General features: G+C 42.5%; 1 protein-coding gene across 4 annotated transcripts in view; it reads right to left on the bottom strand.

The window, feature by feature from the left end:
* Positions 1-9,492: 9,492 nt before the first annotated feature.
* LOC143301280 (TNF receptor-associated factor 6-like) overlaps positions 9,493-16,034 on the bottom strand; it is a 142,539-nt gene continuing 135,997 nt past the window's right edge. For 3 of the 4 annotated variants that reach the window (XM_076615459.1, XM_076615462.1, XM_076615460.1), the window contains one exon: positions 9,494-14,722. In XM_076615459.1, the coding sequence (XP_076471574.1) occupies positions 14,228-14,722 (495 nt within the window). In that variant the 3' untranslated portion in view covers positions 9,494-14,227. Of the gene's footprint in view, positions 14,723-16,034 lie in introns of all 4 variants that reach the window. The other variant, XM_076615461.1, reaches the window with a different exon arrangement.

Here is a 16,034-nt window from a genome sequence, read left to right as displayed (position 1 = left end):
CAATGTAGGGGTCTGTTGTATGGCAGTCAGTAACACACATCAATGTAGGGGTCTGTTGTACAGCAGTCAGTAACACATCAGTGTAGGGGTCTGTTGTACAACAGTCAGTAACACACATCAGTGTAGGGGTCTGTTGTATGGCAGTCAGTAACACACATCAATGTAGGGGTCTGTTGTACAGCAGTCAGTAACACATCAGTGTAGGGGTCTGTTGTACAACAGTCAGTAACACACATCAATGTAGGGGTCTGTTGTATGGCAGTCAGTAACACACATCAATGTAGGGGTCTGTTGTATGGCAGTCAGTAACACATCAGTGTAGAGGTCTGTTGTACAGCAGTCAGTAACACACATCAGTGTAGGGGTCTGTTGTATGGCAGTCAGTAACACACATCAGTGTAGGGGTCTGTTGTACAGCAGTCAGTAACACATCAGTGTAGAGGTCTGTTGTACAGCAGTCAGTAACACACATCAGTGTAGGGGTCTGTTGTATGGCAGTCAGTAACACACATCATGTTAGGGGTCTGTTGTATGGCAGTCAGTAACACATCAGGTTAGGGGTCTGTTGTATGGCAGTCAGTAACACATCAGTGTAGAGGTCTGTTGTACAGCAGTCAGTAACACATCAGTGTAGGGGTCTGTTGTACAGCAGTCAGTAACACACATCAGTGTAGAGGTCTGTTGTACAGCAGTCAGTAACACACATCAGTGTAGAGGTCTGTTGTACAGCAGTCAGTAACACATCAGTGTAGAGGTCTGTTGTATGGCAGTCAGTAACACATCATGTTAGGGGTCTGTTGTATGGCAGTCAGTAACACACATCATGTTAGGGGTCTGTTGTATGGCAGTCAGTAACACACATCAATGTAGGGGTCTGTTGTACAGCAGTCAGTAACACACATCAATGTAGGGGTCTGTTGTATGGCAGTCAGTAACACACATCAATGTAGGGGTCTGTTGTACAGCAGTCAGTAACACATCAGTGTAGGGGTCTGTTGTACAGCAGTCAGTAACACATCAGGTTAGGGGTCTGTTGTACAGCAGTCAGTAACACATCAGGTTAGGGGTCTGTTGTACAGCAGTCAGTAACACACATCAGGTTAGGAGTCTGTTGTACAGCAGTCAGTAACACACATCAATGTAGGGGTCTGTTGTACAGCAGTCAGTAACACACATCAATGTAGGGGTCTGTTGTACAGCAGTCAGTAACACACATCAATGTAGGGGTCTGTTGTACAGCAGTCAGTAACACATCAGTGTAGGGGTCTGTTGTACAGCAGTCAGTAACACATCAGTGTAGGGGTCTGTTGTACAGCAGTCAGTAACACATCAGTGTAGGGGTCTGTTGTACAGCAGTCAGTAACACATCAGTGTAGAGGTCTGTTGTACAGCAGTCAGTAACACATCAGGTTAGGGGTCTGTTGTACAGCAGTCAGTAACACACGTCAGTGTAGAGGTCTGTTGTACAGCAGTTAGTAACACATCAGTGTAGGGGTCTGTTGTACAGCAGTCAATAACACACATGGCCCAGCTTGTAGCAGGTGTTGTTATTTAACTTAGTGTCTGTAGTATGGGAAATAACAGTGGTGTAAGGGTCCTGTGAATAGGAAATAGCACATGTTCTGTGAAAAGAAAATTCAATGATTGTAGCTGGTGTTGTGTGACCACATGCTGCTTTGAACCTGTTGTTTCTGTGGTAAAATGGCTTCTGCTCCAGTTATGTAGAACTGCCTCCTCCTCTTCCCACTTCAAAAAGATTTTGTTTTGCCTGTGGCAAGTATTGTAGATGGTAAGGAGTCGTGTCTGAGGATTTGTGAGTGATGACTGAACTACATTTGCTTTTTTCTTGGGCGGTCTGTATGTTTTCTTTGAGCAGAATTAATGACAAGTTCATTGATGAGTTTCTTTGATAGCAGGGCTCAGTTGTTTTTACAGGTGAGTGTTGAAAGAGTTGGTTTGCTGTTGAGGGAGGACAGGAAAAGCATATCACAGGGTCTGCAGTTTGAGCATCATGCTGTCTGCACCTGCATTCTGCAATTGAGAATGTTTGGAACATTAGCCTGAAACATACCACTTCTGGTGAATGGAAAAATGAAAGTTCTATCAAGTGACCATATGATGTTCACTTCCATATGATCCATTCCGTGATCTGAGGGTTATGTGAATACAAATGTGACTCTGAAATGTTATAATCTGAAATGTAAAGTCAGTCTGGCTCATTTCAAGTAATTAATGACAACTGTGTGTCACCTTTTCAAATCGTTCATCTTATGTGTGTTTCATTTCATCAGTTCCCAATACTGTGCATTAATGCAGGTCTTGCCAATGAATCATTGTAAGTCATGCCAGTGCCTGTGTTTTATGTACCTTTTGTGCGGCTGTTGGTGAAAGTACAGGGCGACATTGGGTCTATTTGGAGTTTCACTCAGCTTCACTGCGTTTCATATATTTGTATCAATTTCCGACATGTTGCAAACATTCTCAGCTGTATGAACAACTCCTGTTGTGGAAGACCTGAAAGTCTGGTGACTTGCCATTACAGCCCAGGCAGTGCACAGTGTCTGCTGTCCGCACATCTTTTTAACTGTTGTCTGGTCATGGAGAGTTTTCCCTACCACCTCTCTACAGCAGGCTGATGGCGAAGTTAGTATCAGCCCTGAAATGGCCCCACTCCAGTCAGCTGTGCAAAAAGCAGCATGATTTGATGTCAGTATCAGCCCTGAAATGGCCCCACTCCAGTCAGCTGTGCAAAAAGCAGGATTTGAGGTCAGTGTCAGCCCTGAAATGGCCCCACTCCAGTCAGCTGTGCAAAAAGCAGCATGATTTGATGTCAGTGTCAGCCCTGAAATGGCCCCACTCCAGTCAGCTGGGCAAAAAGCAGCATGATTTGAGGTCAGTGTCAGCCCTGAAATGGCCCCCACTCAGTCAGCTGTGCAAAAAGCAGGATTTGAGGTCAGTGTCAGCCCTGAAATGGCCCCACTCCAGTCAGCTGTGGCAAAAAGCAGCATGATTTGATGTCAGTGTCAGCCCTGAAATGGCCCCACTCCAGTCAGCTGGGCAAAAAGCAGCATGATTTGAGGTCAGTGTCAGCCCTGAAATGGCCCCACTCCAGTCAGCTGGGCAAAAAGCAGCATGATTTGAGGTCATGGGGAGAAAATAAGGAGGGCAGTGGTGGTGTCCTGGAGGTGAAAGGCAGCATGCAAACAGCAGAGCTCTCATACTATGCAATCAATATTCATTTCTTGCTTGTTACCATGAGTGTTTAAAACTATTCAGTATTCATTTTTTGTGTGTTACCATTGGTGATTTACAATAAGTGTCTCTCTCTGCCTTGCTCAACTCAATACTGACATGATATTGCAACATCATTTGAAATGAAATTGCAAAACTTATTTACCTACTGGTATTATAGACCAAAAAAGAAATCAGTTTTGCCAATAGAAATGCTTATTGTGCATGTGACTGTAATATTTACTCGAGAGTTTTGCAATAAATTTTATTTGTGTTGATCTGTGCATTCTTGCAATGAGCCATGGTTTTACACACACTTTGGAAAGAGTATGTATAAGTTTTGGACGAGCAACGATGTGCTGGTTACATAAATAATTAAATAAAGTACAAGCTTTCAATTACATGATATTGCTTGTTTTTAATAGTTGATGGCCACACCTGATGTGCGGAAAAAAGGTTTCAGAATTTATACTTAACTGAGACAGTTGCACACTCAGCTCAAGAAATGCATAGGAAATTGGTAGTTAGTTGCAACCCCGTCAACTTCATTCTCTCTGCTCCACTCTCTTGGTACTACTCATAATCTGACTGCCTCTCAGTCTGCTGCTTATTTTCAACAGCTTTGACATTCACCCTGGCAAATCAAATCAAATTATGTTTGTGTACTTGATCATTTGTTAACTACATGCAGTTGCAAGTATTGGGTCATGAGAGAAGGAAAACAGTTGCACACACTCCAAATCCAAATTATGGTGCTTAGAGCCTTGCCAACCACAAAGGCCATCTTGAGCTTCAAGCTTTTCACTCAAAAAGTTTGAAAACCTTCCAGAGTTTAAAACATTCAAATGTGATTTAAAATGTTCACTTCTTTAAAGCAGTCCATTAGCATCCAATGAAATGAAATGATGGTGTTTATGAGTCTCGCTGACCATTAAGGCCTTCTCACCACTAAGGCCAACATGTTAGCATCTCCGTCAAGGGTAAAAAATGCAATAACAAAAGGCAAAGCCTTCAAGACTCACTTGTGCTTCACACTTTGTCCAGTAAAGGAATGATGAGGAGGAGAAAAAAGAGATGAAAAAAATGTTGAAAAGTGCTCTGTATTAAATATGATATATAAAATAAGCTTGGGAAGAAAAAAAAAAAAAGGCATGCAAGTAGTATCAAACTATATACATTTTCAGTTCCGGAGCATGCAGACTAATCCCCACTGCTGCGGTGCATCTGATGTCATTTGACTAAATCTAATCTTTATAGCAATGTTGACGTTTTCTTTTTTGTGTGATAAATAGCTGTGATTGTAGTGGACGTAATAACTCCATTTAACCTTTTCCATACGTCGCCTAAAATTTTGTGCGCTGAATATTGTGGGTGTACAGACACCCATGCTTTCTATGAAGAAATGACTCCTTACCGTACGTCGTTGGTGTACAGTAACCCATGGTTTCTATGAAGAAACACTGAAGACCTTGCTGTATGTCGTGGGTGTACCATCGGTTAGCAACACCTGTCCGTAAAAAAAAATTTGACGTTTCCTTCAGCAAACTTTCATGTCCGGTTTCTAGTTGCATGCATGCATTTACGCAAGTGCTTGACTGACCAAGTGCAGGAATGTGAGAGCTTCGCGTAAATGGGCTTTTCCATTTCATTTCTTTTTTTTTAAATATATAAAACCACTGAACTTTTAGTTGGGCATGACTGTCGCTGAAAACCCCCAGCCAGAGGTCATTCCTGAGATATGTGCAAATTCGGAGAGAAAATGGGGGAGGGGGAAGGGGGTGAAACTTAGGTATGATGTCGTCCAGACACCAAGAAGTTGTGACGCAAATGACGATGTATTTGATGACAAAATCGAAGAAAGAAAAAAGCCACTGTTTACGTCTGCCCCCGGCCCGCGACTAATAATAATGAAAGGCCCGTTTCGGTCTGATCTGTTCTGTATATGTTGATGGCAGCTCTTTTGTGACAAACAGTATATATTACTTAGATCTGACTGAGAGTCAGTTCTGAGTTGTTGTGATGAAATCTAGCACGCTGTTAATTAAAAACGAGAAACAAAGCAGGCGCACTTTATTACAACGAATGAACAAATAATGATTCACTCCTGCCCTTTGGAGTGTACGGATGTTCTCATGGTCCGGCAACACACACACACACACACTGATATACATGTACATGTACTAAGTGAGACCAGACTGGCAGAACAAGCCGAACTCTGTGAGCGAGGCGCAGGCTACACCTTCTTTTGGAGTGGTTGCAGACCTGAAGAGAGACGCGAGGCTGGAGTTGGCTTTGCAGTGAAGACAACCCTTGTTGGCAAGCTGGCTGGCCCCCCGAAAGGAGTGAACAATCGCCTGATGACGATGAAACTCCCTTTATGCAACGGGAAGAAGTTTACCACCATTGTCAGCGCCTACGCGCCCACCATGACCAACCCGGATGAGATCTAGTACAATAAATATCCATTTTTGAAATGAGTTAAAACTTCAGAGTAAAACCCACAGACTTGAACAAGGATATGATGCACAACTGGCAAAAAGGCCTGATCTCGGTGGCACCAAATCTAATCCAAATGGTGGGCAAGAAGCATTTATTCTTTGAGAATAAATTATGGGTGTGCACACATCCACGATGAACTGGGACGTTTATTGTATATTCATTTCTTTGTTTATGGATAAAACAAAATATTTTTCAGTTATGTAGTAGGATACAGTATAAACAAAGTCATGAAATTTAATGGAAGTGGCTTCAAAATTACTTGATTTACAAAGCAAAAACCATGTGTGTGGGTGCAATTGCATACCCACGACGTACGGGAAAGGTTAAATCATGTTTTCCGTGTGTTTCATTATATCTATTATTCTTTTATTTTGGTGGTAAAGGAGATGTTGCCATCACTTCAAGCACATCACAACAGATGGTAGATTTCTACATCTACATGAACAAGTCTACAACGGGCTGGAAGAAACGATCGATTTAATTTTTCTTTTATGTTCATTCCAGTTAATTCAGTGTCCACTTTAGAATATTTATATGCAGTAAACACGTCGATGGTGTAGTTAATATCACTGTATGTGCTCTGTCCAGAATTTTTATTTCTTTCCTTTTAATTGTGAACAAGAAAAACAAGGTCATGTCTTTTAGTAGGCTAACTTAGTGGGAAGCGGTTTTTTGAATTTCGGAACGAATCTCAATGAAATAAACCGTTAATGATTAGAAATACAGCTTAATTTGGGAGACTTACAACCTGTTATTGGGATGACTGTGAAGATTTTTTTTTTTCAAACCATGTTTAAGCCAAATTTGGTATTGGCAAAGTATTCCCAGAGAAAATAGCAATGTTAAAGTTTACTACAGACACACACACACACACACACACAGACAACCGAACAATGGGTTATAACATAGACTCACTTTGTTGACAAAAGTGAGTCAAAAACTAGTCACTGTTTCAAGCTTTTCACTCAAAAGGTTTAAAATACTTTCCAAAGTTTAAAACCTTCAAATCTGATGAAAATGCTCATTTTCAAGAAGTCCATTAACACCCACGGAGGGACATCACGAAACAAAGTCTTCAGAGAATCTACCATGTTATGTGTGGGCCTTGTGAACAGTCTGCACAGCACAGACTCCTCCTTTCTATTCTTCACAACCACTGGGAGGGTCTCTTTTAGGTCTGGACACATTTTTTGGAACAGCTTGTTGTCTGGGTGTTCCACTCCTCTTGTCAAAGATCCTTAACGTAAGTGTTCACCTTCTGCTTCATGTCTGTGTATGGTATGTAGGATCTTGATAAAAAAAAAAAAAAAATCCTTTATAGCCTTTTTGGCCAGCTGGTCTGCTATTTCATTACCTCAAATGCCAACATGGCCAGGAACCCAGGCCAAAACAACATCATACCCTTTACTTGTTACAAGTGTAAAAAAAAAAAAAAAATCCAGCAGTTTTGGATGTGTCGGATTCCTGCGGGTGATAACCTCCAGGGCTGATAAGGATCACCTGTGTTTTGCTTTCAGAACCATTTTTAATGCCTGAACCAGTGCGGTCAGTTCCACAGAGTAAACTGAGCTGTCAGAATGTGTTTCATTAAGGGCTGGTCAGGAAAGGCAGGACTGAATGCAGATGCAGCAACACCCTCCTCCAACATTGAACCATAAGATTTTCTGAAAGGTGGGAAATTTGTGGCAGAGTTCAGAAAAGTATGTTTTGTAGGCCAATGAACTGGTAGAGTTTTTATGGTATGAAACCAGATCAAATCGTACCTCAGGTGTATTAAAGGTCCATGGTGGGCTGTCGGGGAACTTTAAAAAAATTTAAGATGCCACTGACATCCAGTTCAGCACAAGTCATGGTCAGCTCTTCTTTTGGGTTTCTAGCACAGAGCTCAATGTTGCAAGCTCGGCCTTGTCAGACTTGACAAGTTTACGCATCTCCCCCATTCCCTTCCCCCGCGGCATCCGATGGAGCGATAAGACTCCGCAACCAAGGCTCTGCGACCGCGACTGAAAGGGAAAAAGGGGTAGCTCATTTAGTGCGTGCAAAAGTGTACAGCTGTATATCGTTATAAAACAGGCCAGGCACAGGAAAAGTTTTAAAGTCATTTACACCGCTAAAATGCAAACACACGCACACTAATTTTTGTTCTAATGAACCTTAAAGATAATATTCAACAGATAACACTTCCACAAAGTGAAAATATTTTGTGTTGTGTATGTTACTAATTTTTCTTTTAATGACATTTGTAAATCCCCCACAACTTTTGGGCAGTGTCAAGGACGGCCTTATTTACATTATATATCCATTGTTTGCAGCTTTCATGAACTTTTTCTCAATTAACAAGTCAGACCAAGCTTGAGTACAATTTTCTACATCTTATTTGTATATTTTCCTGCAAGAATCAAGAAGGAAAAAAAATCTATTTGAGTTTGGAATGCACAATTTGACCTCGTTGGCCTTGACTGAGAACAGAAATCCAATGCCAGCCTGGACCACTGAGGTATATGTTTCACATCTACACTATGATCACTGAGGTATATGTTTCACATCTACACTATATATGTCTATGGCCCGAGCAGACTGTCGATGTGAAAGAAAGGGATTGTGGGATAGTATGTAATCTCTATACAATATCGGAATATAATTTTGGTCCTTTTCTTGCAGCTGTGACAATTTTGATCAAATTAAAACAGATGACCGTAACTATATTTCATTTTATTACTTTGTTCTTTATAAAATTTTCCACAATATTACAACAGCAAAGAGCATCGCCAAGTCTTATTTCGGAATCGCCAGAACAACCGTTACGTTACTATGGTTCTATAAACATCATGGCAGCCACAATACCAGCCAAACTTTTAAGCTTGAAAAGTTGAATCGCAGCTATGAATTGCGGCCAGCAGCCCCAACTTTGGTTTTCTTTCACATTTCTCTTGACGCCAGTGCACACTGCTGCAACTGCAGGAGTCTTATCAACCTGTCAGCTGAATGCGAGTGCGGCTTGTGACGAGCGCGCAACAGCGAACATGACTTTATTTTCCATTTGTGGCTGAATATGGAGTCTAAGTGGAGGGATGCAGTTTGGGTTGTTTTCAAATTTCTAACGAAAAGGGTTTTTGAAGACACTATCATAGGCAGGATTTTTTGGTTCAGAAAAGTTTCACATAATAATTAAATGACAGCTTCAATCTGCGACTGGAAAGGGGCGGTTACCCCGCTGACGTCTAAAAGGCACTCAACTGGTTAATGATGTACTGTCAATGATGTACTGTCTTATCCTGTTGTCCACAAGCCAATTTTCCTTGTATTCTTGAGACATTAAACTGATCTGATTGATTGTTATTCCATAGTACTTCTTCCATACTCATCAGGCAACCTGACACAAAGGTGTGATGTTATAGCACTTCAACACATACATCAGGCGACTTGACACAAAAGTGTACACACACAAAAGTGTAACATTATTCCTTAGCACTTCCACACACACATATCTCCAGCATATGATGTGTACACGTTGACCACTTCACCATCTGATACACACACACACACACACACAGAGTTTTACTTTTTGTGTGTGGTATGTGTAACTTCACATGCATATCTTAAAAACCTTGTTTAGGTATAACTGACATTAAAATTGATTCTGATTCAGTGAGGTATCTCACTCAACCTTATTCACCATGGACCAGACCAAGAGATGCACTCCCCAGTTAACCACCGCTATGAAACCATAATGCTTCTCCATCAAATAAACCACGCCCACACCACATGTGCTGTCAATGCATGTCGAGGTTTATTGTAGCAGCTGTCAGCTGTGTGGACCTGGGCAGGGTGGACACAGAACAAGCAGACTGCTGTGTACATCAGTCAGGGCCTGCTATCAGGACTGGGGATCTCACCAAGGCCTCTCCTAGTGCAGGCACACAATGCAAAACCAGACACACATCAGCTGGTGCAATGGCATACAACACAATGCAATTTCCTGGGACACAATTTCACATTTTCAAAGAATGGGACAGACACTTTGCACCAACAAAAATGAAAGCCACTGACAGTCAGCTCACAGGACAGCAGGCAACACACTACAGGCGTGAAGTCAATTTCACAAACAAGGGCACTTCTCAGAAGTAGACTCAGCACCAGATCCAGCATGCCTGGCACTGGTGGGTTTACAGAATGAGGCTGAACACAATCGTTGTCCTCACAATCACCACATTGTATGCCTGTGGCCGTCATACATAGGCACAAAACTATTAGTATTACAATGCTATTGGCATGGCACCAGTCTGCTGACCTGAAAGTCAAGGGCAGGTTCACTCACAACTGTGGTCCCAGAGGGCACAAGGGGTCAAGGATGTGCTACATCAGTGTCTATCAATGTACACATTCCTTGCAGAGCACCACCATTCCTATCTGACACACCCTGACCACAACTAACTCATCTGTCCCTGAAATACACAGCAATAGGTAGTTCATGTAAGTCATGTGAAATAAGCACACCATATTTTGTCAATGAAAATATTAAAATAAATAGTACAAAATGAGACTGGTGTTATTTATTTTTTTTAGTAGACAATGCAAAACAAACAAAAGACCATACACTGAAGAAGTGAAACAAGACAAAGACAAAAGGATACATTTATCAATGTCAGACAAATGCTAAAGGATACATTTATCAATGTCAGACAAAGACAAAAGGATACATTTATCAATGTCAGACAAATGCGAAAGGATACATTTATCAATGTCAGACAAATGCGAAAGGATACATTTATCAATGTCAGACAAAGACAAAAGGATACATTTATCAATGTCAGACAAATGCTAAAGGATACATTTATCAATGTCAGACAAAGACAAAAGGATACATTTATCAATGTCAGACAAATGCGAAAGGATACATTTATCAATGTCAGACAAATGCTAAAGGATACATTTATCAATGTCAGACAAATGCGAAAGGATACATTTATCAATGTCAGACAAATGCGAAAGGATACATTTATCAATGTCAGACAAACACTAAAGGATACTCGACAGACAATTCAAGATTAGCTCATACAAGACCTTTTACCAGAAAAAATATAAATAACAAAAATATTCAATGGACAAAGTAATACTAATAGTGCAAGACTGAAATAGTGACATAACAGTGTTAAGACAACCTCCACAGACCAAGTACACCATCCCATTCTGCATACAAGCGTGTCCCAAAATCCACCAGGAACAGATGAAGTAAAAATCATGAACATACACATTTTCAATGATTTTCAGGAACAACCTATATCATTTCAAATGTGATGCTTTTCTGTCCATGTAAACATGGCCATCACTCATTGCATTCTTTCCTTAAGGCCTGGCTGTAATTTTGTTTTTGTCATGGCAAATTTTGCTCTCCTTCCTGATCAGTCTCACACCTTTGTTTCATGAAAACTAACCATCTGTTCAGTTAAGCACACTTTTTCTTAGTTAACTTCTGTTCTTTTGTAGCCAGTTAATAGGTTATGGACTTTTGACACAAGTTATAAGTTATGTGCAAGTGTACACTGTTCAAATTACTTTTCATAAGCAATGGTCATAACAAAGGGTTTGTCACTGACCCCTACTACACTGTGAGGGGAGTCACTGACCCCTACTACACTGTGAGGGGAGTCACTGACCCCTAGTACTGTGAAGGGAGTCACTGACCCCTACTACACTGTGAGGGGTGTCACTGACCCCTACTACACTGTGAAGGGAGTCACTGACCCCTACTACACTGTGAAGGGAGTCACTGATGCCTACTACACTGTGAAGGGAGTCACTGACCCCTACTACACTGTGAAGGGAGTCACTGACCCCTACTACACTGTGAAGGGAGTCACTGACCCCTATTTCTGTGAAGGGAGTCACTGACCCCTACTACACTGTGAGGGGTGTCACTGACCCCTACTACACTGTGAGGGGAGTCACTGACCCCTACTACACTGTGAGGGGAGTCACTGACCCCTACTACACTGTGAAGGGAGTCACTGACCCCTACTACACTGTGAAGGGTGTCACTGACCCCCACTACAATGTGAAGGGAGTCACTGACCCCTACTACACTGTGAGGGGTGTCACTGACCCCTACTACACTGTGAGGGGTGTCACTGACCCCTAGTACTGTGAAGGGAGTCTTTCAAAGTCAGTTTGGAGGGGGGAGAGGGGGGGGGGGTCTGGGGGCAAACAAAACAAAGTACTTCAAACTGAAGACTAATACTAGTAATAGCAGATAATAACGGACCTGGATAAAACAGAAATTGTATATTTTAAAAACTTTCCACAATAAGAACAGACTGCTGGCGCTGTACACTGAGGTCAGGCAGCACCTCAAGAACCAACACACAGGAAAAAGAAAATTCATCAGCTGCGCTAGTCTTTCAGCTGAGGCAATAAATCGAGGTATCATGTGCAGCAAGCATTTAGCGTACGAAAAATAACTCAGCAATAAACAGGTTTCCTCAGGATATTCTGAAGAAAAATTCCCTTTAGCAGTAAAACAAACTTGCAGACTGAAAAAAAGAAGAAAAAAAGGTGGTGCTGAATTGTGGTGATGTGCTCTCCCTGGGGAGAGCAACTCGAATTTCACACAGATAAATTTGTTTCAGTCTTTGTCCCCATTCTGCAGAGTTCACCAGGTGTTCAGTTCACACCCAAAACGCAAACACAGCAAGTGTTAAAATTATTTGCATGCTTTAAGTCAAGTTCGTATCACCATCTAAACAAATGACTTTACAATTACAAGGAACCGATTTACACATTGCTATCAAAACATCGTGAAATGAATACTTGCATGTCCTGAACAAAAGAGGGAAAGTAGTCTTGTTATCACAGAAATGGCCCTCCTTCTACAACTCCACTCTACCAGTCTGCTGGAATAAGCAGCATGGAGAAGGTGCAACTCCAGGCAACTACAGGAATGCCACTGCCAAATTCGAGACAACAGGAAATTGAGAAAAAACAGAATCACATTCATGATATTTACAATAAATGTCATCCATCTTGTCTGCCAGTGATCAATTTCTTCAGAATGACAATACATTCATATTCAGGTTAGAAACCACAGCCATTAGCAGTAGCATCTACAAAGGCAGCAGACTCACACCAACACTGGGGTCTTTTCCTTCTTGTATGCTCAGACAACATCCACTTGCACACTGAGTCAGAGGGGAGGTCCTTTAGTTGGACCAAACCAAGGAGACTGAAGTTCTCATGAAGGAGACACGCAATACCTGCATTCCACGTTGAGGATCCTTCAAAGACTGACTACCACTGTGCACATGCCTGCCCTGAGGCAGGGTTCACCACATTTTCAGACCAACATCAGGAAGCCAGTCATGCCTTGGCCATCAAGATTGATGACTACAGGTGGTGGGCCTTGGGGGACTTCACCAACCTTGGATCAACTACCATCACCAGTCTATCTCAGAAAGACATCAGCAGGCACACAGGGAGGGCAGCTACAGCCAAGCTGTCCAGAGAAGTGGAGGACACTCGCCCGACAACAGGTTGTCTCTATTTGAGATGCCTCAAGCCTGAAACACATCCTGGGCTACACCTGGATCTGGTCGTGTATGTCGCAGACGCCACTTCTGGCGATATAGACACTATGGAACTAGGAGGATGTATGTACCTAGCAGAAAAAATAGGCAGAGAAGGACCTAAAGAAACTGTCTACCCTGGGTTAAAACCATCAAAACCCCTGGTTTGGCCAGAAGGATCCAGGCCCCACCTACAGAAGCCAGACCCTATTACACTGTCCAGAGTGACACAGCTCTGTGCTGGTTCACCCACCATGTTCTCCCTGCTTGTACAGCATTACCTCTGCTGACTGGTGTGTATGTGTGTGCTGGAGAATGGCCATAACCATATAACACCCTGAACAGCCACACGGCCACTAGGACCAAGTGCACTGCACACCTCACTGTCAGGATCTACAATTTGTACATACAGAACTGATGACAGGCAGGCTGTAACCAGAACTGTCACCTGTGGAAGTGGACCATGCGCAGTGGTTCAGTCTGTGTCGCACTGCCTGCATCATGTAGTTATCCACTAACTTCGCTGGAGATGAAAAATGATTAGCTGAAAGCTGGTCACCCTACAATAAAGTGGTTGTTTTCCTCTACAGACAGAGACAGGATTGACACAGGGCTGACAGATTGGGAGGGAGAGGTAATGCGTGCATGTACACAAGCTAAAGATCAAATGTACACATTTAAGATCCTGTTATCCATGACAAGTATTCAGTGGTTTATGAAAATGTGAATCTACCCAGTATGCATTATGTGACAGCCTGAAAATTATGGAATGTGCTGGTAGAGAAACAGTGTTCATGCAAACAAGCTGCAGGCCAGAGAAGAGAATGGAGGTGAGGACAGGTGCAGTGAAGAATAAAGGTGTGGGCAGGTGTGTGTGTTTATCCTGTAGACTGGCAGTCTCTGCCTGTCTGTCATGTGCAGTAGTAGTACTGCTATCCTCAGCCATTGGGTAGCACATGCACCTTGATGATGAGTGTGTCATTCTTCACATACGTGGACTGTTTCAAGGCACTGAGGGGCAGGAATTCCATGTAGCCAAAGCCTTTGTGGTTGCGGGGGGTGGTGGGCTTCTGGAAGGCAGCCAAGTTGGGTTTTGCCATGAGGGTCTCGGCCACATGGTTACGGAGTTCACAACAGTCATTCTGGTCCATGATGGACAGGATGATGCGGCCGCTGAACGGCCAGTCCAGCACATCATCATACTCCCCCTGCATGAAGTGGATGAACAATGACAGATGGCTCCCCCTGGCAGAATCCACCCCGTTGAGGTTGGCCCGCACACACAGTTTGTAGCCCCCTGATGGGGAGGTGTAGAAGGGCTGACTATGGAGTGCTGTTGTCTCTCCCCGCTCTGCTTCATGCTGGTACCGTGAATAGTTTCGTATTTTCCAGAAAAACTGTCCATTGCAAATACGTCCTTCCAACTCATTCATCTGAAACACACAGTTGTCCTTTCTCAGTACAGCCTGAGGTACTGCAGTATTTATGACTATTCCACAATGGTACAGCAGTACTTATAATTGTACACCACTGGGGTACAGTGGTACTTATAATAGCACACCACAGAAGTATGAGAAACATACCTCATTCATTTATTAAAACACATCACAGGGGCGCAACAGTACTTACAACACACCACAGAGGCACAGTGGTACTTATGACAACACACCACAGAGGTACAGTGGTACTTATGACAACACACCACAGAGGCACAGTGGTACTTATGACAACACATCACAGAGGTACAGTGGTACTTATGACAACACACCACAGAGGCACAGTGGTACTTATGACAACACACCACAGAGGTACAGTGGTACTTATGACAACACACCACAGAGGCACAGTGGTACTTATGACAACACATCACAGAGGTACAGTGGTACTTATGACAACACACCACAGGGGTACTGTGGTACTTATGACAACACATCACAGGGGTACTGTGGTACTTCAGACAGCACACCTCAGGGACACAGACGACAGTAACAGCACACGACAGGGATACTGGGGTACTGTGAAAGCACAACATAGTTACATGGATGCACACCACAAGGGTACTTTACACAATACACCACAGGGGTACAAGGGTAATTATGACAGCACACCACAATTACCTGTGAATGGATGACCATACTGTTGCAGACAGCATGTTCATCAGTGAACTGCTGTTACTTTCAGACTTACTTTCATTGCTAAGCCCAGAGAAAACCTTACACTGCTGCAAGAAATGCATATTTTTCACTTGATTTAAATTTATATGGCCGATGAGACACTGAAAAATTGGTCTCATTATCATTATTTTGATCCAGCTTTTAACACTATTTTGGTTTCTCTTTTAGTTTTTAAGAACTGACTGGTTTTCAGTCCTGAAACTGCCCTTTGCGGATGGCTATGCTATATAACCAACATGATTTGATTTGAAGTCCTACGAATCACATTTGTACCTAGTCGTAAAGAGTTACACTTCATCCAACGATATAACACATTATCGCCAAACCCAATAAATAATATCATGTTACAAAATGCAACAGATTTCTTTGTGTAAAATTCGGGCTGTTCTCCCTGGGGAGAGCACATCACTACAATAAGAGTGCCGCCCTTTTTTTCCCTCCCTCTTTTCCCTGCCTGCAAGTTTGTTGTCCAAAATGTGGATTTTTCTACAGAATTTTGCCATGTGTTCTTTTACATGCACTAATATCCAATGATATTTAACAGCAACCCTCTCAATCCAGCACAGCAGTT

This window comes from Babylonia areolata, chromosome 27 (genome assembly GCF_041734735.1).
Source record: "Babylonia areolata isolate BAREFJ2019XMU chromosome 27, ASM4173473v1, whole genome shotgun sequence".
NCBI lineage: Eukaryota > Metazoa > Mollusca > Gastropoda > Neogastropoda > Buccinidae > Babylonia > Babylonia areolata.
Note: the sequence above shows the minus strand (reverse complement) of the source record. Positions and strands in the feature narration are given on the sequence as shown.